This window comes from Astatotilapia calliptera, chromosome 13, assembly GCF_964374335.1.
Source record: "Astatotilapia calliptera chromosome 13, fAstCal68.1, whole genome shotgun sequence".
NCBI classification, from domain to species: domain Eukaryota; kingdom Metazoa; phylum Chordata; class Actinopteri; order Cichliformes; family Cichlidae; genus Astatotilapia; species Astatotilapia calliptera.
This window is the reverse complement of record NC_137434.1, coordinates 7247929-7272254: the sequence shown is the minus strand read 5'-3', so window position 1 is coordinate 7272254 and position 24326 is coordinate 7247929. Positions and strand designations below refer to the sequence as shown.

Here is a 24326-nt window from a genome sequence, read left to right as displayed (position 1 = left end):
ATTTGGAAAATACATTTATTTACAGAGCTCATACTGTAGAAGTCTAACGTTAGAAGCATCGTGTGCACAACAGTTCAGCCTCTTGAGGAGATCTGATGGGAAAGGTTTAGTCTGCAGATCTCAGAACACCTGTACAGAAGTTGACATGTGCAGGTTAAATATTCCAGGTGGTTGGTTATACAGTGTGTTAAACAGGCTCTCTCACTCAGATTCTCATCTCAGCAATAACTTGTTAATTCAAAGCCACGTTATTTACACATGAACAAAGGAGTTTGATACATTAGGCTTCACGTCTTATAAACCAAACTGTTTTGGTCGGTTCACTCAAATCAGAGCTCTATATTCATCCGTCCTAATATCTCAACATTTCAATACATTTGCCAGAAATTGTGGATAAACTTGAACATCTCCCTATATTTTTTCCACCGTTTCAAACCAATAAAATCCTACTTGAAGACTAAAAATCAAAGTGTCTGTACACCACTTGGGCAGGACAATACGGCTCGGTATTTGAGTGAACTGACCCTTTAATTTCCATTCAGAAGTGCTGGCTGCTGCAGTGAGTCATCTTTAGTTACCAGTGTCCGAGGTCATTCAGAGAGAAGTACCTGAGTCTGACCTGAGCTGGTCCAAGCTCAGGCAACTGAAGTCCCATCATGGCAGGCCGAGGGGGTGGAGGGTATGAACTGCCTCTAAAATCTGGAGGCAACGGCTTTAACTCAAGTGTCCGTCTCCTGTAAGCGCTGCACTGAATGTTGAGTCAGGCACCAAGGTTTTCTAATATATGTATTATCCACACATCACGGCACAGTGCTCACCTGCACTGTGACGGGTGACAAGGCTTCAAGACACATCACATGACAGCGTTTTGAAAAGTAGAGATGAGGAATACTGGACGAAGCACGTGAACAAAGTAAACAGCTGTGTATCAGCTTCTGATCTGCGCTCGGCGTGTTCGCCGTTAGATAATCAGCTGCAGTGGCACAATGACGTGGCGAGGCTAGTTTTCTGTTCTGCGTCAGGATTCACATCATTTTACTGTTTGCTCACGAGTACATTCCTTATGCTCAACATTAGTCTTCTTTGAACATAAGCCACTATCATCAGCCAATGGGGTGCTGCGAAATAAACAATATAAAACAATTTGCATTTTTATAAAACTAATTACACATGCCCCACGTTTTAATTGTTTAAAATATAGTAGGTTTACAATAGTTAACGTGATTGCTGAAGCTCATCCACCCTGCAGTCGTACTCAGGAAACAGGTGTGTGTGTGTGTGTGTGTGTGTGTGTGTGTGTGTAGGTGTGTGTGTGTGTGTGAGACTGTGTGACTGTAACTGCACATCAACTGCTAACATGCTCCAGTCCGCACGTCTCCATCTTCACTTTAAGCCAGCGTCACAAAATGTCAGCGAAGAGTCACACCGGGGCGGTGAGAGGGGCGAGGTGTGGGGAGGAGGAAGAGGTGGTAATGAGGATGACACGATCAAAAGTCTGTTTCACCAGCACTTCCTGCTCACTGAGCTTTCATCCCACCCACCCCCTCAAGCGGAGGCGTGTAGTTCCTCCATCCATCTGTCCTCCCTTCTGACGGCCTCCTTTAGGCCTCTTCCTGCTCGGGGAAGTTGAGGATCTTGCGGTGAGCTTGCCTCAGGTACTGCTGCTGTTTGAAGTACACCTTAAACGCCCCCTTGATGGCCACAAAGGCGATACCTCCCTGTAGGTGGAGGAAAGCAAAATGGTGTTGAAAGTGGACTTAAAGACAGATTCAGCTCAACACATCAAAGCTCTCCCCCCACAGCGGACTCTAGGAGGATTTACTTTAATTTCACACCGACTATCACACACACGACTGCATCTCATAAACAAACATGCAGATGATTCCTGTCTGTTTCCTGCTCAGCTGTGACCAGGAATGCTAGAGCACTTACAGATATTTTGGTTAAAAAGGATCATTCAAGAGTAAAGGTGGAGGTTTCTGGAGAGTGAAGCCTTCCAACCCAAACAGGAAACTGGCTCATTTATGGCAGTCTGTCTGAACAAAGGTGTGTGGATGTCTGAACGGCCAACCTGAATGAATATTACAGTGTATCTAAATAATATTCAAGCCGGGGCTGTTCTTCCAGTATGTGCGCCTGAGTGCAAACAAAAAATGAATCCATTCAATCAGCAAATGTGATGACTCATTAATCGTCACAGGAAGCCTGAAAATCTTCCTTCACTTTGTTTTATATTAGTTGTGATCTTATGGCTGGACTGCTAGGGGCACTTTCACAATTTCTCGAGTACACGGTTAATAACAGACTAAAAAGCAATAAAAATGAATGCTTATAGTGATCGTTTACTCTAAATAAACAGTATTTACTGTTGAAAATTTAAAAGCTAAGACTGAATTTAAACTACAAAAATCTATTTAGAAGAAGAAAAGTGGAAACAATTTTTTGAATCCTGACCTCAATACTAACCATCCAAACCCGCCGAGCTGAGGGCCTTTAGATTAGGCAGGAGTGTCCAAGCTGTCAGTGGTTGTGATTGTGTAAAACTAAACAAACATGGGCTAACTTACTAACTCAAGTGTGTCGGAAAAGTAAACCGAGGCGTCCACACTGGCACTTTGACTAATACAGCATGTGATAAATACTGATGTGAAGTTTCAGTCGTCGCCACTCTGGCTCAACACAAAAGGAACGAAGCACCATCTTGTGGGAATATTCATTAATTGCGCTTTAAAAGTTAATTATTTACAGTGGTGTGTTTTTCTTTTTTGTCTCACAGTGATCGATCACGCCGAGAACAAATAAAGGTTTGACTGATGATGCAGCTCATCTGTTTGCTCTCCTTCCTGCAGGTTTGCTAGGTGAGGACAGAGTGTTCAGCAGTATCAGTGCAGCCCAGATCGCATGAGCCGCTCTGGTTACCTTTCTGTCCTCCCATTTAAGGTTTCTCTTATGTCTAAATGGCTCATACGATGCACAATTAGGCCAAATTAGAGGAGGTCGTTTACTCAATAGTAGGGCTAAAACAAGGGGGTGGATATACTAGTTGTTTGTACTCTGCTCATCGAATCCCCTGCAGAACTATTGCTACCGTCAGGTGAGTCATACGGCGAGTCTGGTTGGACCCACCAGGATGGTCCTCTGCAGGTTCGAGTTGACGCTGCTGAACATGAGCTTCCCCACGATGGTGGCAATGGTGGGGAAGACCAGGGCGCCGCACAGGATCCGTGTGGCTGACACATGGTCTGCCAAGGGGCTGGCCTCTGCGGGGATCCGAGGAACTGGACAGCCGATCCCTGCACACACACAAGTATTAGTTTTATTCCTGCGTAAACCTGAGGGCGCAGCTGCTGACACAGTTGAGTTTCAGAGGCTGAGGATTGATTTATTTATCTGTTTTGTGGCTGTGATGAAGTGAACACCGACCAGCTGCAGTGAGGATTTCTGTGATGGATGAGGAGACTGTGTTTGAGGTGTTAGTAACTCTCCATATTATTTGTTTTTGTCTGAAACTTTTCTGCTATCATCAGGTTATGATAATCAAGTTTCTGACTCAGCTCCTTACATGGTTTTATATTATTGTCCTTTGAAAAGACATCCTGTCTGTCCAGCAGTGATGGCTGTTCTTTAGCAGCAGCAGACATTAGAGCATCATCGTTTCATACTGACAGTTACACCTGAGTAAGGTTAGACTCACACAGTGCAGCATACACGTAACAAACACAATATAAACACAGATACACATTCTCAGGATCAAACGTAAGGAGTGTGTCCTGACCAGGGAAGATGCTGTTGAGGATCTGCAGTTTGTTAGAGTACTTCCTCCACAGGCGCAGGACGTAGTCTTCCCAGCGGATCATCTTGCCGAGGATCAGCATGACAGGAATGGTGGGCAGCCCGATGAGAAGGAACAGAGGATCAGCCCGCTCCATAACATCCAGGCCCTCCTTATGGCCGACGACCTGGAGGAGGCACAGGAGATGGTCAGAGTGGCAAACAGCTGCACACAAGTATATACTAGATTTATCTAGTATATCTTTACCTGCATGACAGTGACTGCTCCATATGTGACAGCGGTCCAGTAGATGGAGCCCACCATGATGCCAGCTGCAGCAAAGGGGCCAGCCTTGGAGATGAGGCGGTCAGCCAGGTCCAGCACATAAACCACAGGACCTGATGGAGGCATCACCAGACTTAAGTCACAACTAAGAGAAATATATTTACCTATAACACGTAAAACTGTTGGCTAACATAAATATAACTGTTATCCGTAGTTTTAGAGAGCTACTTCAACCATTACTGCGTACTTCTGACTGAGAATCTGAACTTCAGGGATTATTATCCACTGATCTGATAATCCTCCTAATGTAATGATCATTTTGTGCATCAAAGGTCAGGAAAATGTCCCTCATTATTTTCCCTGACAGCTCAAGTTGTCAAAATATCCTCATTTCCAACCAATTAGATGCATCTCTCTCTCCTCTACAGAAACAGGGTTACTGGGTGTGCTATGCTTGGAGGCACATTACGACAGTGCAGTGACATCAAAAGCAAACTTTCTTCCTCACACTTTTCCTAAGTTTAAAGCAGGCTGTGTAAGGTGCACGCCTTGTTTTGCAGGTTTATTGACACTTAAGGAGGAGCTTCAAGGGCAGGGCCCACTGAGATTAAAAAGAACTGGGATGCCTCTCGACCAGCATGTAATAAGAAATTAATCTGAAGTTCAAACTTGCCTTTGGAGTAGTGACATCCCTGTCTGACACCAGGAGCAGGACCTTAAAAAACATCTCTGCTGCATTCCCGTCTCTTGCATTCTGGGCCCACTCGAGGGAAATCATGAAATATTTACAGGAAGGCAACCTGATTTCCTCACCCAGACAGAGCCATCCACATCCTATTAATAACTAGCCCAGGAGTCAGTGGGAGGGGAGCGGGGAGGCTGCCAGAGGGACTGAGCGCAAGACAGTGCTGGGCCTCTGTGTGCGTGCTGCTTTGGCACTTGGTAAACTGCAAAATTAGATCCACAGAGCACAGCAGTTTGGGCTTCCAGGCTCTGAAAAACCTACACTCTCAAACACCTTACTATAATATCAGTGTTACACATGCACGGTTCTCATTTCCAGCAGACGGTGACTGAAATCCTACTTCAGACAGAGATACCACTGCATCTCTTCTCTAGTTTAGAAATGAAGCAGTCAAGTTGTTTCAGAAACAGTGCTGAGTCACTGCTCATTATGAAAGCAGGACTTTGTTCAAGAACACCTTTCCTCAGGCCATGTCAGCAGCTCACTGATAAATATATTGCACAGCAAGTAAAAAGAGCCTGATTGACCTTATAGCAGAGGTGGGACCAAGTCATTGTTTTGCAAGTCTCAAGTAAGTCTCAAGTCTTTATCCTCAAGTCTCAAGTCAAGTCTCAAGTAATGTCAGGCAAGTCAGAGTCGAGTCTCAAGTCACTGGTGTAAAAGTCCGAGTCAAGTCACAAGTCTGAAACTTTGAATTTCAAGTCCTTTCGAGTCTTTAAAAAAAAAACAACGAAAAAATAATGTTGCAGTTATATGCTAAATGTAAATATTAGACCATGTAATTTTTAATCTGTGTTTTTCTCAACACATGACAAAATAGTGAACTTAGAAAATATACACAAATTGTGAAATTGCACCTCTTTAAAATGCAGCTCAATTAAACCTAGCTCCTAGAATAATTTTCACCGACAGTTCTGAGATAAGCTGCATGTTATTCTTGGATGCGCTTGTAGGACCCGCTTTAAAATCGCATGACAAAAATATCATACACATTGAAAAAAACTGCATCACCAACGTAGCCTGGACAACATTTGCTAGTTAGATGAAGTCAGCTATCTCATCGTAGCATATTTATATGCATATTTATAATCATACGGTTCTTGGAGTGAGTGCATACACTCATGAAGTTTAGTAACTTCCGGTCACTGCAACAAGCCCAGGTACAGTTTACCGACGGATGGGTGCAGGACCTTGAAATGCACCGTGTAGAACGAAAGACCATCGTACGTATCATAAGTTTACCAGTCTCACAAATTGTCTTCATAAATACACATTCGTTAACCGTTTATTAATAGGACCTTTGAGCTCAACGGTAATTAATTAGTAGTGGAAATAATTTCTGGTAGCATCACAGAAATGTAGCAGTGACAACAATATTGTATGCTGTAATCGTACTGGGCAATTAGTGATACAAAAAAACTGTTTTATCATGTGAATAAAAGTATATGTTTTTGTCAATGTACCATAATAACAGAAGCGAAACGCAATATTGTGTCAGGACAATTCACTATTTATGCACAATAAACAAAGGAGCATAGCGCGACAATTTCTGTTCAGCGCCAGACTTGCTTGTAACCTATATCACCAATTATGTTATGAAAATGACGCATTAACTACAACAGCAGACTGACCTTCGTGTAAATGCTTGGAGCAGACTAACCTGTGAGCTGGAGGGTTCTGGGACGTTATATTTGATCTTTGAATGGCTGCAATCCAGTCGCGTCTTTGTTACTTTGGAAACATGGCTTGAACAATTTCTCTTCAACGACGTAATCCGATAACAACCGATCTCTTTACCCGTCGGCTTCCCGTGGCTGTCATGCGACCGGCTATTGCAGTTAATAATACAACAGCTTCTTGACATTTTTGTGTTACTTTTTATCGCTGTGTGACTGATTTAAATTGAAAGCCTGCGTGCGCTAGTACCGCTTGCCACGAGTTCCCAGAATCCTTTGCGGTTCTACCCGTGAATGACGTCACATTTTCAATCTCTATATAATATGCATGTTAAATTTTATATTTGGGGTAAAATATCAAGTCTTTTCAAGTAAACCGGTTCAAGTCCAATTCAAGTCCCAAGTCATTGGTGTAAAAGTCCAAGTCAAGTCACAAGTCTTAGAACATTTTTTCAAGTCAAGTCTAAAGTCATAAAATTAATGACTCGAGTCCACACCTCTGCCTTATAGCACAGAAAGCTGCCATCACTTAGAGTTAAGGACAGCTGGGGCGGTGGGTTACAGGCCGTTACTGGGAAAAGGATTACTGCCAGGGCCCAGTCAGGCACAAGGACAGATTTCAAACAAACACCTGAGCAGATACATTTTTGAAGGAAGGGAAAGTGGTGACACATCTCTAACTACAACCTTAACAACATGAGCTTAGAGTAAAAGGACTCTGCTTCCTGAAATAACTCCAGGGGTGCCGTGAGGAGTTTTACAGTTTCTGGACTGGCTTCATTAAATTGTTTGTGCAGCCTGGCCACTATGAGGCTGGTGCCCGTAAGTACCTGCCACACGCGGCATACAATCCATCCACTGTTAGCAGTGCACGTATTTCTACAGCTGAGTGCATTCACTGTGCTGGTCTGTGCTAAATGTCTTTACTGCAGCGCTGCAGTCCACTTGTTGAGGAAAGAGCTCAAAGTGAGCGAGGTGCATTTATCACTTCTAAAGAGTATCTGAGTCTGAGACAGTTTTTAATGCAGCAGCTGTCTCTTATCTGCCAGCAGCCATTTGATGCTTTCAGGCCTCCTGTTACTGCACCCGTGTTTGCCTTTGGGACTGACCTCACAATGCTCGAGAGCATTAATATGCCATATTTTGATGACAGCACTGGGATCTCTTCCGCTTTCTCCGTGCCTAAGCATTACGCCATCCCGGGCAAAGGGGACTAGACTGCCCTTAATGGCTGCTGGTAGCAGATTCCATAATTAAGATTATTAAAAAAGGAGGGAGGGAGAGGAAAGTTAGGAGGGGGCCCCGTGCAACTGCAATACCTCGGTAGTGGGCACGCACATTGGCACGCTGTTCCAGCTCACTTGTTTACTCTCTGGGCTGAGTGTCAGAAAAGGAGCAGCAAGGACACGCCGTCCTCAGGAGTTATATAGCGAGCCAAATTAGCATGATGGGCTAGCTTTGGCTCTGCAGCAGCTGCTGGTGGGAGTGCAGCCAGAACAGCATATAGCTGCCCTGCTCTTTGAAGGCTGAAAAATGACTCTGCCCCCCCCCCTCCGGGGCTGTAAGCAAGTGAAAAACAATCAAGACCTGAGTTAAGAGAAAAAAATGATGTGTATCTCAGAATCCACCCACTCATTTGCTCCAAGAGCAGGCAGGGGTCCCCGCGCAGAGAGCAATACTGTGACCAAACCCTATCCAGCCTCTAGAAATGAGCTGGCCTCAGTGACCGGTCAGTGCTCCCCATCTCTACCCGTCCACAGATTTAACTCCATCCGCCCAGACTGAATGCTGTTATTGCTGGGCTGGAAAACTGATAGTATTCATTGGGTTCATTAAAACCAGAGCAAACACCGCAAAAAAGGAGTGCATCTAAGCTTTAACAGTTTTTGTGCATTAGGTGACCAAAGATACTGGGTCTCTGTACTAGATATGGCGTTGTATAATAAAGAGAACGAGGCTAGAATAAAAATTATGTGAGAGGAACACTGCAGCAATGATGCAGCAAAACCAAAAGCGCTGTACTCCTCCGCCTTGCTTTGAAGTGGACTAATGCCCAGCGTATCCTGCAGCCAGCATCTCAAGTCCTCAGTCAGAACAAAGAAAAATCTCATGGAAATTCAAACCCTGACAAAGCAGTCGTGTCAGTAAAAACCCTGCGTAACAAATCCAAATGCTTTGCAAATTCAGTCTGACCCAAGTCTGACGTCACGCGGTGCCACGAATGCAAATCCGTGAATCGCCACTTAATGTTTGCATGTGCTGCCCTGCTGGAAAGGACAACACGGAGGTACATCCTCTCCTCATCACCTAGAAACGCTGTGATTTCATGAATCCATCAGCAGCTCTGCTCATCTCCTCTGTCGCTGTGGGCCTTTGATGAGCTGCTCTGTTTGCTCTTTCCGTGACCCAATTTCACTCCCACTCCTCTCATCCAGACACATCCAACATCCCCGCACACCACCTCCGTCTGACCCTCACTAAAGGGATTTGGGGGTCGGTGGGTGGGTGGGGGTGAGGTAAACTCAACAAACACTGTGCACATAACCAACCACTACTCTACTATCCATTTCCTATTCAAACACTTTCAGCATTTAAAAAAATGCAAAAGTGAAAAAACAAAACCCCTAAAAACACATTTGCCTGCTGCTATAGTACATTGCAGGAAAAAAACGTCTTATGACACACACACACACACACACACACACACACACACACACACACACTGTCCACCACAGCTTGTGTGTGTGTGTAACTGCAGCCTATTAATTCACTTCCAACTCTCAACCAGAAATTGGAATAAGTGGCAAAACAAAGTTTAGGCTACTTCGTCTGCAGAAATCTTCCCAAAACATCCTGAGGCTAAAACTCCACCACACATCCTCACAGTCTGTCATCTAAACTGAAGGGAAACCAAAGAAAGTTACATCAAAGGCAACACCAACCTCAGCAAATGAAGAGTGATGGTGGCACGCTGTTTCTGTGTCATTCTCCGAGGGCAACGTCACCCAGCAGATCAGAAACGAGGAAGCTCTTTCAAAATAAACCGCTGGCCTATCCATCACCATGCTCTAAACCACTTCAGTATTTGAACACATGACTAAAAAACAAACTGTGGAGTGGGCATCAGGAGACTGAGGGTAAACATTTAGCCACAAGTCACTTCTATGACTGACTTTTTTATAAAGAGCTGTCCAAAAATAACAAGCCGCAAAGCCATCATAATAATACGGCAGTGTGAGAAACACTGATGCAGTCAGTCTAAAGTGTAAATTCCACTGGCGCACTGTACAACAGAGGCTCAATTCATAAAGTGCCTCAAAGCCAGAACATGTGAGACACTAACATTAGATAACAAACATACTTATATATACAAAATTTCAATAAACAGCAAATTCAGATCAAACAGATCCATTAGGACAATTCTGATTTCACAAACAGAACGAGCAGGGCCTGTTACAGCCAACAATCCTAAAGATTGTTTAAAGAGAACTGAAACACTATGAGAAGTTGACTTTATAACTTACTGTATGGATATTTTGTTTCACTTTAACTCAGCTGCTACACATGCTGCACATGGACAAGACGTTACCACGTCAGAGCCCCAGTGAAAGCTAAACTATGATATCCATTTCTATCTGTATTCTTTTTATGCTTTGTGGCAGGGGTCTCAAACCTGTAGCGATTTCCTCCTCTGTCTAATGTGGCTCCCCATAAATCTAGTAACAGGAAAATGAACAATTTCCAACTGAACCTCAACAGCAGTGGCCAAGAAGCTGCAAAAAGGATTGAGAATTTAACTGGTTTAACAATGGTTTTGCAAAGATGCCATTCTTGGCCATTCTTTCCCCGTTCACATATTTTACAAAAATAAATATTCCTGAGGGAAGGGGATCAAACTTGTTTGTTATCCACTGATTATTTTGTCACAATTTCTACCAATTTCACAACCAACCTTGGTAGAAATTGCCCCATATTGGCTGCATGCTTTTGTTGTCTGCAGAAATGTTTCAAATTTGTGAATAAATAAAACTTGGTCCATAAAACTTTGCGCTACTGAATGTTTTTGGGGTTTTTTTTACTTCCAAGTACTGATTAACTGTGCTTCTAGGAATTGAGTCAATACAAATACAAAAGGGCTGTAGACACATTCACATATACCCAGCAACCACATTCCAATAATGAGCTCGTAGATAGAGGTCAGACAAACACTTGAGGTTGGAGAAGCATGCACAGAAGCTCAGCTTAAAGCACCAAAGTGAGTGACAGCACAGCATTGGTCACTATAAATATACATGAACCTGTTTACCAGTTGGGCCCAACCTGTTGCAGGCTAACACTATGTTTGCTTCTGTCTCAAATTTCAACGTCTCACTCTCTATGAAATGGCAATGGGCCAGGGGCTGATGGGTAACCAAGTGACAAGTATACAACTTCAAATATGCCCAAGTCTTCACATCCAGCAGCAAAACATCTAACAGATAAAACCAACTTTCCTGTGATGCAACTGCAGTGTGTTCTGTGAGAGTCATTCACTGTCTTAGAAAGTTATGAAGAGATCTGAGAAAGTGAGCTGTGAGCAGCTTGTGTCCAAATAACCAGTGAAGATACAGCACGCAGAGCTGTGCTTGAGTCATAGCTTTTGAGAACAATCGAAGCCCTCGCCACTCTGACGTGTCGAGCTAATTGAGGCAGCCGCTGCTGGTCAGTCAGCGAGCACGCCCCTGTTCGTTGTCACAATGAAATGAAATATTTACCCAGATCGCCACAGAACTTATGCTGGATCTCGAGTAAATAAACTGAGGCAAGACAAACTCAACAGTTCCCAAAGTTTGGATACAGTTGCAGGCAGTGACTCAAACAGGAGTTTATTTACATGGAAATTTTCTCTGTAATTCTGCTTTGATGTTGACAACTGCCAGAAAGGCTGTATGAGAGCTCAGCAATACACTATATTAAATTTAGATTTGTGAACAAGAAATTTATCTCAGCTTCTCAGCATGGCGTGGGGCTATAAGTTAACGATCCTTATATTTTAACCATGCTGTACATCACACACTACTCTATAGGATCTAAAGCCTTTCAATTTTAAATGATCCTGAATATACCTGATCCTCATTTTGAAAATCTATGCCACAGACATAAATCACACATAGCTTCAAAGACTGGAGTACTGCAATCACTCAAAGTTTTGCAGTAGACCTTGAAAAACATAGCTGAAGGAATAATTATCCTCTTAATTTCCTCAAGCACAGAATCCTCTCAGCCCAACAAGACAACAAAAGCTAGTGACATTTCGAGGCCATCTCATCACGCTTCCACAAGGTTTTATTTTCAGAGAAATGCAACCCACCCAGTTTGGGAAAGACAATGAGGTATTCTGCATTGCACTGTGGGCAGGCTACGCGTGCTGTGCTGTTGCCTCGCTGTTTCTCGTCCACCCAGCGTTGCAGGCAGGTCTGGTGAACCCACTTGGTGGAGCCGCGGCAGCGACACGGGCGAACCCACTCTGCCGTGCGGTCATCTTCGTCCGTGGCAAAGCACACCCAGCAGCTCCTAAAACAAACACACATGCCCAAATTCAGGATGAGACACTGAAACAAACATGGCTGCAAAAAATAAATAAAAATACTAGCAGCCACCAGCTGTACCCCTCAGTCTCCTAGTAGACACACTTATGCCATTAATTTCAAAATCGTACGTCACCTTGTTCTGAAGTTATCGCATTCACAAGATTTTCAGAAAACTTACTCTGACCTTGAGGTGAAGGTCACTGAGGTTTGAACTCGTGTGAGATTTTTAGTAGATACACCTATGGTATCAATTCGAATCTCCTACATCACCTCATTCTCTGCGCCCCATCAGCCTTGTACAGCTGAAGGGTAAAAGAAAGACATGGTTGTAAATAGAGCTGCAAATATTGATTATTTTAGTAATCGAGTAATCTTATAATCTAATAATTCAGTGTCCAATCTAACAACCCTCAGGTCAGTGGCTCAGAGTTTAATGGCTAATGGTTTGGGGGTTTTTTGGCTTGTGAAAAAAACGTTGGTGTTTTTATATTTTTAAATATTAATGCAATTTAATGAATATAATGTTTTATAATATTTCATTTTTAATCTGAAAAATGTTACAAAAGTCTTGAAATTAATATAGTCTAGTACACCCTGTGCCCCCCTTTAGACTCACCCCTGTTTGCTGCAGGTATCTCATGTAAAATAGGATGGCTGCTGTCAGCCTTCATTAAGCTGTATCATTTAAACATGCTATCAGACCAAGTTATCAGTTCATCTGCATATTTTAATACAGCTTCTGGAGACTTGGTGCAGATTTTTCTCTGTGTAAAACAAACGGCAGATGATGGAGCAGCTACAAAGTGCTTTGATGAAGGACTCCTGCTAGCTCTTTACCAGTAATCAGAAATCAGCCGATCAATACATAAACCCTATAGGCAAACAAGCTGCAATGCTGACTGAATCAAGCATATCTGACAAGAAGTGTTCAATGGACACACAGCAGCTCAAACAAACAGGCCCTTCACCCTGCCATTAGAATACAAGACAATTTCCAAAGGATTGCATTTCAGATCACATCAGTGTCAGCTCCCTTTTCTAACAAGCATTGGTAAAAGAAGCAACCTATGCTCCACATATACCGATTCTCTACTTCCGTTGATCCTAGCCATAGCTACACATTTCTGACTTTGACGCCAGTATTATACACAATGCTACTCATACACTGAATCAACAGGTCAGTGTTCATTTTGACAGCTGATTTTATTTGAATTCTTTTTAGTTTTACTCAAACTATAGTATTATTATCCTAAATCTAAAGTGATTCAGTTGACTAAAATATAAAGTGTGAAAGCTTGTTGTGTTTTTACTGGTGAGAGTGAATCCACACAGTTTACAAAGCATCTTATTTTCCTTGACTTCAAATGTGAAATGTGGGTATATCTGCTCTCTTCTCTTCCTCCCCAAGCTTGTCTTGTTGTTGTTGTGAGAAAAAAAAAGTAATTGATGAAAACTATGACAACGTAATTCAAGCCAAACCACATTTTATACCGTGACATCTGCCTTCTCTGTTCCCTTACATACAGAGATGGGAGTAAACCTTCTCTTTACCTCTTAGGAAGGTTCTGCCGGTCTTTTACAACCTTACCCTCCTCCACTGCAAAGCAACGCAACATGTGCAAGACAATTTGATATCGAACTTCCCTGACCTTAACAAAGCACATCACCTAGTGTGACATATTGCATTTCCATAATTAATCAGCAACGTGCGACTGGCTGGATGGGTCACCACCAGGGTGTCTCACTGCATATAGCTCAGTTTGAGAATCCGCAGAACCTTACTTCAGCTGCCATCAACTCATGAAAACCTTCACAGGTTAGATCTGAATAATTGATGTAAGTAAATCAACAGCATGTCTAGAGTCTCGACTCCGCCAAGCTCAAGGGAGTTCTACTGGTTCTCCGGTTGCAACAGTATACTGGTTTTCAAGTATTAACATGATATGAAACTTGATGGCTATCATACCATGAACATTTGCCTATGAACAGTATCTTGCTGTGCGCATCTCCTTTCCTCATTGACAACCTGTCAAACAACTTGCGCCACACATGCACATCCGGAAGAGAAATGTCAGCAAGAAACAAGGCTGATGCCACCGATCTGCGCTGTCCGCCTGAAAAGAACCTAAAAGCAGAGTGCAATTACTTTAGATATCCCAAAATAATCAGCTCTCGTGGATTTGTTTATCGGAGAGAGGGGGGGTCCTTCCAAATTATTCCTCTGTGTAATACTGTGATACTGTCTGGGGTACATATCATATCATCAAAATATACCGATTATGGTTTTCTAATCATCCATCCATCCACTTCCGCTTATCCTTTTCAGGGTCGCAGGAGGCCTGAGTCTATTCCAGCTGTCTTAGGGCGAGAGGCAGGGTACATCCAGGACAGGTTGCCAGTCTGTCGCAGAGCTAACAGATAGACAAAGACTTCTATTTGGCAGTTTGCAGAAATGAATGAAAACCACTTAAAATGTGGTTTTAAAAACTGGAAAATGTTTAGGTTTTTTTTAAACTAGCCTGTTGACAGGCGATCCACTGGTTTGGTAGCTGACTGCTGCCTGTGACCCATTTGTGTGTGAGATTTATGATCTCATTTTCATAATTACTCTGAACCTTGAACAGCTGGCATTTCACTGGATGAATGAAAAAATGATTAGTCTACACACACCTCCCATAAATCTCTGGCATACAAAACACTGATTAAGAACGCCCCCTTCCCACCCATAGTTTGTGATGATCTAATTTTGGTATCATTCACATTATGAATTATTTGTGCTCAGAATTCTAGCAGATTACTTTCCAAAGGTCAACCCAACAGTAAGACACCTAACCAAAGCACACTGCAAAAGAAGGTGCCTGTGTCTGACCTGATAAGCTGTAGCTGCTACTCTTCCATTTCCTGTTTTTAAACCACAGGTATAACAGGAACAGGGAAAACCTGTTTACTCTCACAAGGAAGTAAAAAATGTTTCTTACACCAGGAATTTTAGAAACACCCCCCCCACCTCAGCTCCATTTGTTGAATCCCTTCATGGCATGCAGAAGTACTATTTTTTTTTAAAAAGAACGTCATTGCATGCATTGCAGGGATGAAGCATGGAAACAATTGTGACTTTCCTTAACTTTAGTCAAGAGAGGGGGAAAGTAAAACTGGTTAGCTTAGAGCGACATTTTCCTTGTTGACCACCACTAGCAACACTCAGCATATCCCTATGTAACACCATAATGGATGCCAAATCTGTGGACTCCCACCACCATACTGAGAGCTAGATGTGCTCCATTACTGCGGCCACAGCAGAGTATTGGGGGGGGGGGGTCCTCTGTCAAAGACAGCATGACCAACATTTGAATTATTTGCTCAGGTAGCTACCTCCAATGAATTATTTGTTAATACCCCCCTGGTGTTGAATAAAATATGACAACGCAGGAGAGGACAGTCCAGGTCGAGGTGATCAGATGACATGTCAGTGAGAATGTGTGGTGTGATGGAAACATCACCCCCCATTCAAGATCATATCTACAGTCTTTACTGCGGTTCACCCTATAGCTGACCCCTCCCTATGTATGTGTACTGGCATCACACTACTCAATTTAATTCAAATAGGGTTCTCGCATCGATCTGCAATGCAAAACTGAAAAAAACAAATATAAAAAATGCATCATAGGAATTTATGTGCGACACCACGGGATCTTCAAAGACACTGCAGACTGAAAATGAGGCTGCCGTTTAAAAAAAAAAAAAAAAAAAGCGATGATGAGACGCCGAGTAGAACGGTGGACAGACGTCTCCACAGAAACACGACAGCGGAGAACAAAACCCATCTCTACCTTAGATTCAATGGCTCTTGTTCCTGTAACCCAGCCCCAGAGCATGACAGAACCTATTACAACAGCAGTGAAACACTATCTTCTGTGCGAAACCTTAATCTCTGGCTTGCCGTCGCCTCAGCCCTGTTTAACAGAACAGTCAGCCAGATAAGCCAAAATGACGACTGCATACTGAGAAATCCTGTGCAGTCTGATATATTAAAAAAAACAAAACAAAAAAACAAAAAAAAAATAAAACAGGCTTGTATATCAGAATGCAACAATTTTCTAAATATGTTAACCCGATATGCAATGAAAAGATCAATTTTAAATGTTGAAACGATGATGTAAAATCTGCAGATTGACATGCTGAATTATTGCTAATAAAGTTGCTGAAGGACTTTCAAGAACATAGAGACTCGATGATGGCGACGTGCCTGAAATCCACTGAAGGAAGGTGACCTCCTGTATCACCAAGTTATTTACATGTTAAACAGGCAAACTCATGTGGGTCTCTGCTGTTTTTACAATAAAGCTTTAATCCACCTAATGCACAGAGACTGCTTTGAAACTTCAAGGGCAGGCAAGCAGCAATGCATATTATCATTTTTATTTCGGCAGTTATTTTGAAAACCCTTCAAGCTCGCGGGATCAAAAGAATGTGCAGCACAGAGGCACTGTGGACACTGTCACGCGTTTCACCTCAGCTGTGGATTTTATTCTGATAATAGAAGAAAGCTCCAAGATGACACAGACATGGCCATGATGTGATTGACACTGAGATATTAAGGCCACTCTTAATATTAGTATTAAGTGTGACTTTCTCATCGTCTCACAAGCCAGGCTCCTGTCCTCAAGAAGAGCATAAGCCACCCCACAAAGGCTCCTTTAACTCAGCAATGATCATGTGGCTGTGGGAAATCACAATGTTGTCTTGTCCAAGCTGGTCAAATAACAGCTCAAAGTGTTAGTATTGCATTAAACTTTGTGTGTCAGTATCAAGTTAACCCTCTGGGGTCAATAGACGAGCCAGTATGTCCAAATCACATACCCAATTTAAAATTCCATAGCAACAAGATGCACGCCAAGTCTCCATTTCAACTTGTGTTGAAAGTGCAGACTTCAAACTACATGCTAGTTTTTAAATTCTGTATGTATAAAATGCTTTTTTCTGAATACTATCGCAACGGTAAATACGGCATTTTGTAAGGACAGCGAGTTCTTGCGAGAAAAACAAAACAAAAACACACATGACGCCTCTTTTCCATTTGTGGAAAAATTTACAATGTCAACCAATCAAAAAAATAATAAGGTGACACGTGACATTTGGTTGTTTAGGAAGAGTGATGGCAGTGAGAGAGCGAGTGAGAGAGTGAGGGATTTGGATAGCGATTTTTAAGACGAGAGAGATTTGTGACGTTTGGTGTGTTTGGAATATTGCTTGTGTGTTTTGTTGTCTTGTGTATTCAGTGTATTGCGGTTGTTTGAGTGTCAAAACAATGAGGGCACTACTTTCCAGCCAAAAAGCCACCAAAGGCAGATCGCAATGTAAACGCTGTTTCCAGGAGAAAAAACACGAGGTGTGTTGTCAGGTCTTCAGGTTTTAGGCCTTTCATGTGCTCTTAAATCTATCTTTTAAATTTATATTTGCATTCCAAGTTATGAAAACGATATGTTAAACATGTTTGTGGTTGAGTTCTTTGCGATTTTAGACCAACTGTGTTAATGCAGTATACCAAAACGAAAAAAACATAAGGGTAACTTCACACATGTAAGGTTGTGCTGAAAAGAATAATATCAAACAAGGCCGCGTAAATACTTTTAAAGGTGAAATATAAATGTACTATCAAAAGTAGTGAAAAACAGCCAATTAAACCCTGGACGCCAGAGGGTTAAACAAGTCATTAGCTGGAATAATGACTCTAAAAGTCTCCATGGTTTTAGAGTGATGGGTCTTTAATAAACAAGTCTGATAACATAACACAGTGTCCTCCTTTCAATATTGTGCAACTGAATGTAGCAACTTCAGCTTCTAAAAATACCAATACCAATCAACACTTCAATGACAGTCTCTGGAAAAACATTTCAATCATTACAGATATTTTATTAGTCTGGGGCTTATTTATATTAATGTCCAGTGTGTAAGAGTCTGACCTGAAACACAGCAGAATCTCAAATTTAAGCAAAGTTCACTTCAATGAAATATCAAACAAAGAAACTATTACAAACTGAGGGCACTACCTAAGAAAAAAATGCATGTGCTTTTAGTATCGCCACAAAGCACTGTGATCTGTGGTGTACGACAAAGCAAAAGGACTTCATGCTTTAAATAGCCTTTGAGTGGTTTAAAGTTAACACACACAAAAAAAAAAAAAAGCCAAGTGGTGAATTACTCCACTTTATTAATAAAAACCTTTTGCAGTGACGTGCCACAGATTCAATGTTTAAATGTAATTTTTGATGGTACATAAAAAGCTATGAAGGCTCAAACAGCACTGAGAAAGCATTGCTTTGGGGCAAACAACATATACAGGATATTCTCGTTAGTTTGTGATAGAACGATAACGATATGTATTGCGAAATAAATTTTTCTCGATAGAAAAATTAAACTATTGCGATAGACCTCGCCGCTCTTGTCCTCTTAAAAAAATAAAAAATAAAAAATAAAAAAAATGCCGCACATGTGTATTTGTTTTGGGAAGCAGCCAGCTGCCGTGCCGCCCGGGTAATGGAGGAAATGAGTGTGCCGACTAGAGAAAAATCAACCGAGCGTGACCGAAGGTTACCGAAGAGAAAACAGATGATGGTTCCAATGCTGGAGAGATTGTCGAACGGGAGAGCCATAGAAGTTCTGTAGTGTGAAGGTATTTCGGCTATTTCAAGTCTGACAAAAACAGAGTAGCGTTCACTGTAAATTGTGCTGAAAGCAAGTCTGGAAATACAATAAACCGGTGCATGCTCAATCTCTGACTGGAAGCGCTAATTCGTCATTCGGCTTTTGTCAGACTAAAGTAACTGTTAAAACTGTTTGAAAAGCTCAGCTATACAACAAGGAGAGATTGAGAATTTCCTTTTAGTTCTCAGTTTATTTGATATTGACAAAAGTTAGTCAATTCTGTCTGTTCTTCTGTAAAACAAACTAATATTTATTTCTAGAATTAATATTTTGTTTCTAATTGGAACTGACAATTTAGTACCGGTAGTCTGTTTTGTTTGTTCTATTTGAAACTTAAACGCTTTAGCGGCTGCCTTTTGTGTAGTTTGCAATATTTGCCTTTATTTATCTGAAAAAGTCTCATGTTCCTTAAGTACATCTACCCTGTTGAACTTATTATGGGAAATAAATATTTAAATCAAAACAAGCTGCTGATTATTTCACATTTTACTTGTGAGCAACGGCACATTTAAATCTTACAAATATAGTTATTTGGCTTATATCGTGATAGATATCGTTATCGCCTGAAATGAAAAAAACATATCGTGATATGAAAAAAATCTCATATCGCCCAGCTCTAGTTTGTGATTTAAATAACTCTGCCTGTTATCTAAACCAGCTATCTTAAAATGTGGCATGAGCTTCCACTGGCATTAATGCTGGCTAATACAGCTTATTTATGCAAACTGTGGGTTACCAAGGAAAGACATGCTGACCAGCCACTGATTTGTTTCTTGGAACATGTCATTAATCTACTCCATGCAAACAAAATAACAAAGTCTCTGCAGTTGTTTTCCATTAAAAGGAAAAAAAAATCAAATCATCACTCAACCGTTTGAAAAGGTCGAAAAAGAGCCTGCAGAAGCTGACAATGTTCCATATTAAAACTGCAAAATCATGACTGTAAGGTCAGTTGTTCTTAGCGCACGCACAGCACATATTTATCGACCCATTCACGCAGAGATCAATGGGGTCAGCAAGAAAAGAATAAAACATGTAGGTTCTGTATAAATAAATAAATGTGGATTAAAATGTGCTTCCTACTTCCATTTGTGAAACACTGCATTGCAGAGGCAGCTGGCTGTTTGTGGCAGGTCCAGATAAGAGCCTCTGGAGCCTCATGTTTGTCAGTGATAGAGGCTGGGTACACAACTGTCTAGGAGTAAGCAGACATGACATACATCTTCCTGCCTTTGGCTACTCAAACATTGCACGGGTTATTGCCTCTGCTACGCACCAGCAGCACACAGCTAAAGCACGTTTCACAATGATCATGGGCCCTTCCTTTCTTTCTGCCACTGTACTATGTTCCTGGGAAATGATTTCAAAGTCCAATGTTCAATATTGACTCAATATTGCTGCGTTACTTGTGTGCCAAGTCTTTTACAGACAGCATACGCTATTTTAAAGGAAATGGCACGCATCACCTCACCCCCAACAAACAAAGATTCAGGTCACACATGCCGCATGAGAAGACTTGGAAAGCGTGTCATGTCACTGTGACATAAACAAAGAAGTTAATCATACCCATGAACGCCTGTTGTGTTTTTACATACTGAAGAAAAAAAAACAAAAAAAACCACAGGCAGTCTGATTAGTAATAAAAAACATTTAAGATTCACCAACATCCAATTTAAAAACATAACTCCCTCCTTTCTTGAACGATAAGATTTTATCACAACTAACAATATATAGCACTCAAGGATTTGTCTGTGTCCTTTACTTTTGTGTATTGCCAATATAAGCAGAGGTAAGATGATAACTTGCATGACTTGGCCTTTTTCACAGACATTTTGTAACCCTAACAAAACACTCCTACAAATCTCTGACTTGGATTACTTTGTATTTCAAAACATATCACAAAGCAAGTGCTGTTGTTGACCGATCTTTCTGGGCAGATGAGATCCCAACTCTGAAAAGGTGATTTAACTGATGGCCGCGAGACGCCAACTACCCACTCAGGTTTGTTCAGCTGATTAAATTTTTACTAGAATTGTTGAATTGAGTACAGTACGAATAAAGGCCACCAAGTCAGTAAACTAAAATAGAGTTTTCCCTATTGTACATATGCAGGGGTTTTTAACTAAAAACTTGGTGATGTAAGAAATCACTGCAAATGAGAAAGTTTATCTGGCAGCAGGAGCCAAACCTACACGACATCACATCAACCCACGGCCACCAACACAATGCTCCAAACACATGCAAAATTTATACTTCTTTTGTGTCTCATTAAATGTCTCTTAGGCTACGTTCACACTGCAGGTGAAAACGCATCAAATCCGACTTTTTTGACCCTATGCGATCCATATCCGATCATCAGCACAAATCCGATATTTTCAAATCCGACCTGGGTCACTTTTGTATGTGGTACTGAATCCGATACATAGCTGGTGTTTTAGAAAGCGACTGCTGTTTGAATGGTCATGTAGCATGAAATCCGTCTTTTACGTCACTGACACAAGACAGACGCCAATTATCAGCGCCCAAGAAGACATCGTGAACACTTCCTGGCCATCCAGTGTAGATGTCAGTGAAACTGTTGGGAAGACAATGTTGGAGAAACGTGAACATTTTATTTGTACTGTATAATCTGCAGATTCTGACAGAAATCTGCAACTATCCTTTGAAGCACTACTCCGCTCTAAAACAGCAATAACGATAATTATTAGGCCATATGTAAATACCAAAATAACTTTATAACTTAAAGCAAAATTGGGAAACGTAAAGTCCGAAACAAGTCTTTATATTAAGGGCCATCAGTCAATACTGTTTGCTCTGGGTCTAAACAGAGTGTGACGTCTTCTTTTGCGCATGCGGGCTGCTTTGAGGGTTCACACTAGAGCGTGTTTGCTGTTACATTTTATTTGTAGTGTGAACAAGCAGACAAAAAAAATAAATAAAAAAATCGGATTTGATCAAAAAATCGGAACTGAGCATTAAGACCTGCAGTGTGAAGGTAGTCTTACAGTATATAAACCTGTTAGGCGAGTTAAGCTTTAACCTCATTACTTAAACTACAATATGGTAGGTATTTGCAAAGCAAAAGTATAGCTGCTTTGACAGGGAAATTGTTTAACTTCTGTTTTAAGAATTGCATCATGAATTACACTTTGCCACGTAAAGTTATCTTTTCTCTTAATCCTTTATAAGCAATGACTAAAAGCAATTCGAAATGCTGAAAGTAAGATAAAAAAAAACAAAACAAAGTTGAACACAAGCTGATTAATTCTTTCCTGAAAAGGAATTAACTTGTCGTTGCAGGAGTTTGGCAGATCACAAATATTGAAAATGCCTTCAAGGTGAGGATCTGAAGGCAAACTATAGGGAAGCTGTGTCTATACTAGAGAATAAAAGTACCTTTGATAAAGTGTAGACCTCATACAGCTTCAAGTGAACTAAAAGCTTTCTATTCTGTGGCTTTACACTCCATAATGCCACTGAAGTTCGGCCTGTTGATAAACTTCGACTCTGTCATGATGAAAGTGAAAGGAGACCCTTTTTGACCAGAATGCTGCCTGACAGAATCCATGGTTGAACTTCTTCTTTCTGTTGTGAAATATCCCAGCTATGACATGGCGATAAAGCATTGATGAAAATATGTTTAAGCAGACTTGCTTTGCTGCTGGCTACAGAAACAGCTTCTCATCAGTGCCCCCAGGGTGGCTGTGGCTACAATGTAGCTTACCATCACCAGTGTGTGAATGTGTGTGTGAATGGGTGGATGACTGGATATGTAAAGCGCTTTGGGGTCCTTAGGGACTAGTAAAGCGCTATATAAATACAGGCCATTTACCGTTTACCATTTATATCTGCTTCCAATTACGTTTGCGTCTGTTGACGCTGATTGTACAACATAAAATGATTCCCCATGATGTAAGTGTTTTGTATTCTTTTCTTTTATATGAGTGTATATAGTATATGAACTTGTGGAGTTCTGATCTTGCTCCTCAGTTACATTCACGTGTTCTCCTTTTGTTCTACTTGACCGCAAACATTTTAGAGCACCCTGTATCTGATTTTCGCTTTTGTACAAGTACGTAAAAACAAACTTTGTTCAGACATCTTACTAAAGAAAAGATTCTCCTCGAAATTAATCAACGTTTCAGCTGCCACAGAAATTACATTCAGTGTCTGATGTAACACAGATAAGCAGGTTTGTTCTGAACTATGAACGTGACATTTTCAGGTATTTTACTGGACGCGGGGTCCTGCCTAAGGGTCAATAGTTAATAAGCCAAATATTTGGACATTTCTCCATGGCCTTATGAATTGTATCCAGTTTGAGAACACAAAAGAACTGGCCATAGAAAGTTAGAGTGATTACTTAACACAATATCCACCAATTCATTGGCAGAGCTAGGAGTCCAGGACTTCCTTTGTAAATTAAAAATACCCTGGCCAGGCAAACTTAATGATATCCAGAGCTGAGTTGAAAGTTCGTGTCCTGTTAAAAAATGATAGTGTCTCACTTAAAGCCTAAATTGGGGGACGGTATTCTAACAATACCATCCCACAATTTTTCTTGACGACTGTTTTGTTTTGAAGTTTAGCTATGTGGCTGCCATTAGCATGCTAGCCCCAAACTTGAACTCACCTGTCCAAATTCTGCTGCATGCCAACTGCGTTCTGTTCCGCCATTGTCGTAGAGGCCAAAAAGGTTCAGATGCTGTCTTCTTGGCGGAAATTAATTGCGTTACAGGTAAAACATTCGAAATTTAGTACTCGTTAATTTGTTGCAGCTAAAGTCGACGTAGAAAACCCCCCACAAAAAAACAAAAAACACCTGCTAGCAAGTTAGCTGTTGAACTAATGCTAACAAGCTACATAGGCCTTCGTCGAGATGCGGCGCAACACCCGCAAACGAACCGGTATTTTTTTTAATCAAAAAGATATTCCTCCTCCGCCGCCGCAGTCTACGTAACACTTATATGCGTTCGATAGGCTATTTCGGGCAAAATTCTTCTTTACATCTGCCACGGCCTCGTTTGGCGTGACCGTTTGACTCCATTGACAGGCTGTCTCTGAGGTAACGCAAAGACACCACGTCGGTGCGCATCTACGTAATCAAAACAAAGCAAGCGCCGCAAAGGCGAGCATGGGAAATGTAGTTTCACAATGTCCCTCTCTCTCTCTCCTCTCGCTTTCTTTATCTCTTCGCCGAATGCCCAAATAAAAGCTCTGAATCATCTCCAGAGTTGTCAAGAAAGACTATTAGAGGTGTATAGCCATCACTAGTACGCACTGCGAATGTAGTTATTCCCGTACGCACATGCGTGTACGCGAGTGTGAACCACGACAAATGCAATAATGTGACAAATACGGTCCAATAATCTCAGAGAGGAAACCTCATCCATAATGTGAATGCGTGAGAACTGATTATACATATTTAGAAGACAATCTGTGAATGTGAGAACATATTTTTAAAATATAATGTTTTTCTATCCTTTGTGCTCGTTTGTTTTCCTATAATGTGCCTGTTTAAAAAAAGTATACAGTATAAGTTACACTAAATTCAATGGAACTGACAGACAGAA

The 24326-nt window shown here is 41.4% G+C and overlaps 1 protein-coding gene across 1 annotated transcript; it reads right to left on the bottom strand.

Annotated features, from left to right (window-relative positions):
* Window position 1: 1 nt before the first annotated feature.
* On the bottom strand, window positions 2-23836 carry marchf5 (membrane-associated ring finger (C3HC4) 5). The gene is made up of 6 exons (XM_026189232.2): window positions 23387-23836; window positions 11829-12031; window positions 4040-4170; window positions 3776-3959; window positions 3127-3293; window positions 2-1718 (listed from the first exon to the last, which is right to left on the bottom strand). Exons 1-6 carry the CDS (start codon window positions 23428-23430, stop codon window positions 1602-1604), a joined length of 846 nt encoding a protein of 281 aa, XP_026045017.1. The 5' UTR covers window positions 23431-23836; the 3' UTR covers window positions 2-1601.
* Between the last annotated feature and the right edge of the window lie 490 nt (window positions 23837-24326).

Bases quoted from the DNA above. Each gene is read 5' to 3' on its own strand.
- marchf5 (XM_026189232.2), bottom strand. From the start codon at position 23,430: ATGGCGGAACAGAACGCAGTTGGCATGCAGCAGAATTTGGACAG. The intron at 4,171-11,828 runs GTGGGTTGCATT...TGCCTCCATCAG, and splicing joins CATTGTCTTTCCCAAACTGG to GTCCTGTGGTTTATGTGCTG. The intron at 3,294-3,775 runs GTCAGGACACAC...GTGTGTGTGCAG, and splicing joins CCTCAACAGCATCTTCCCTG to GGATCGGCTGTCCAGTTCCT.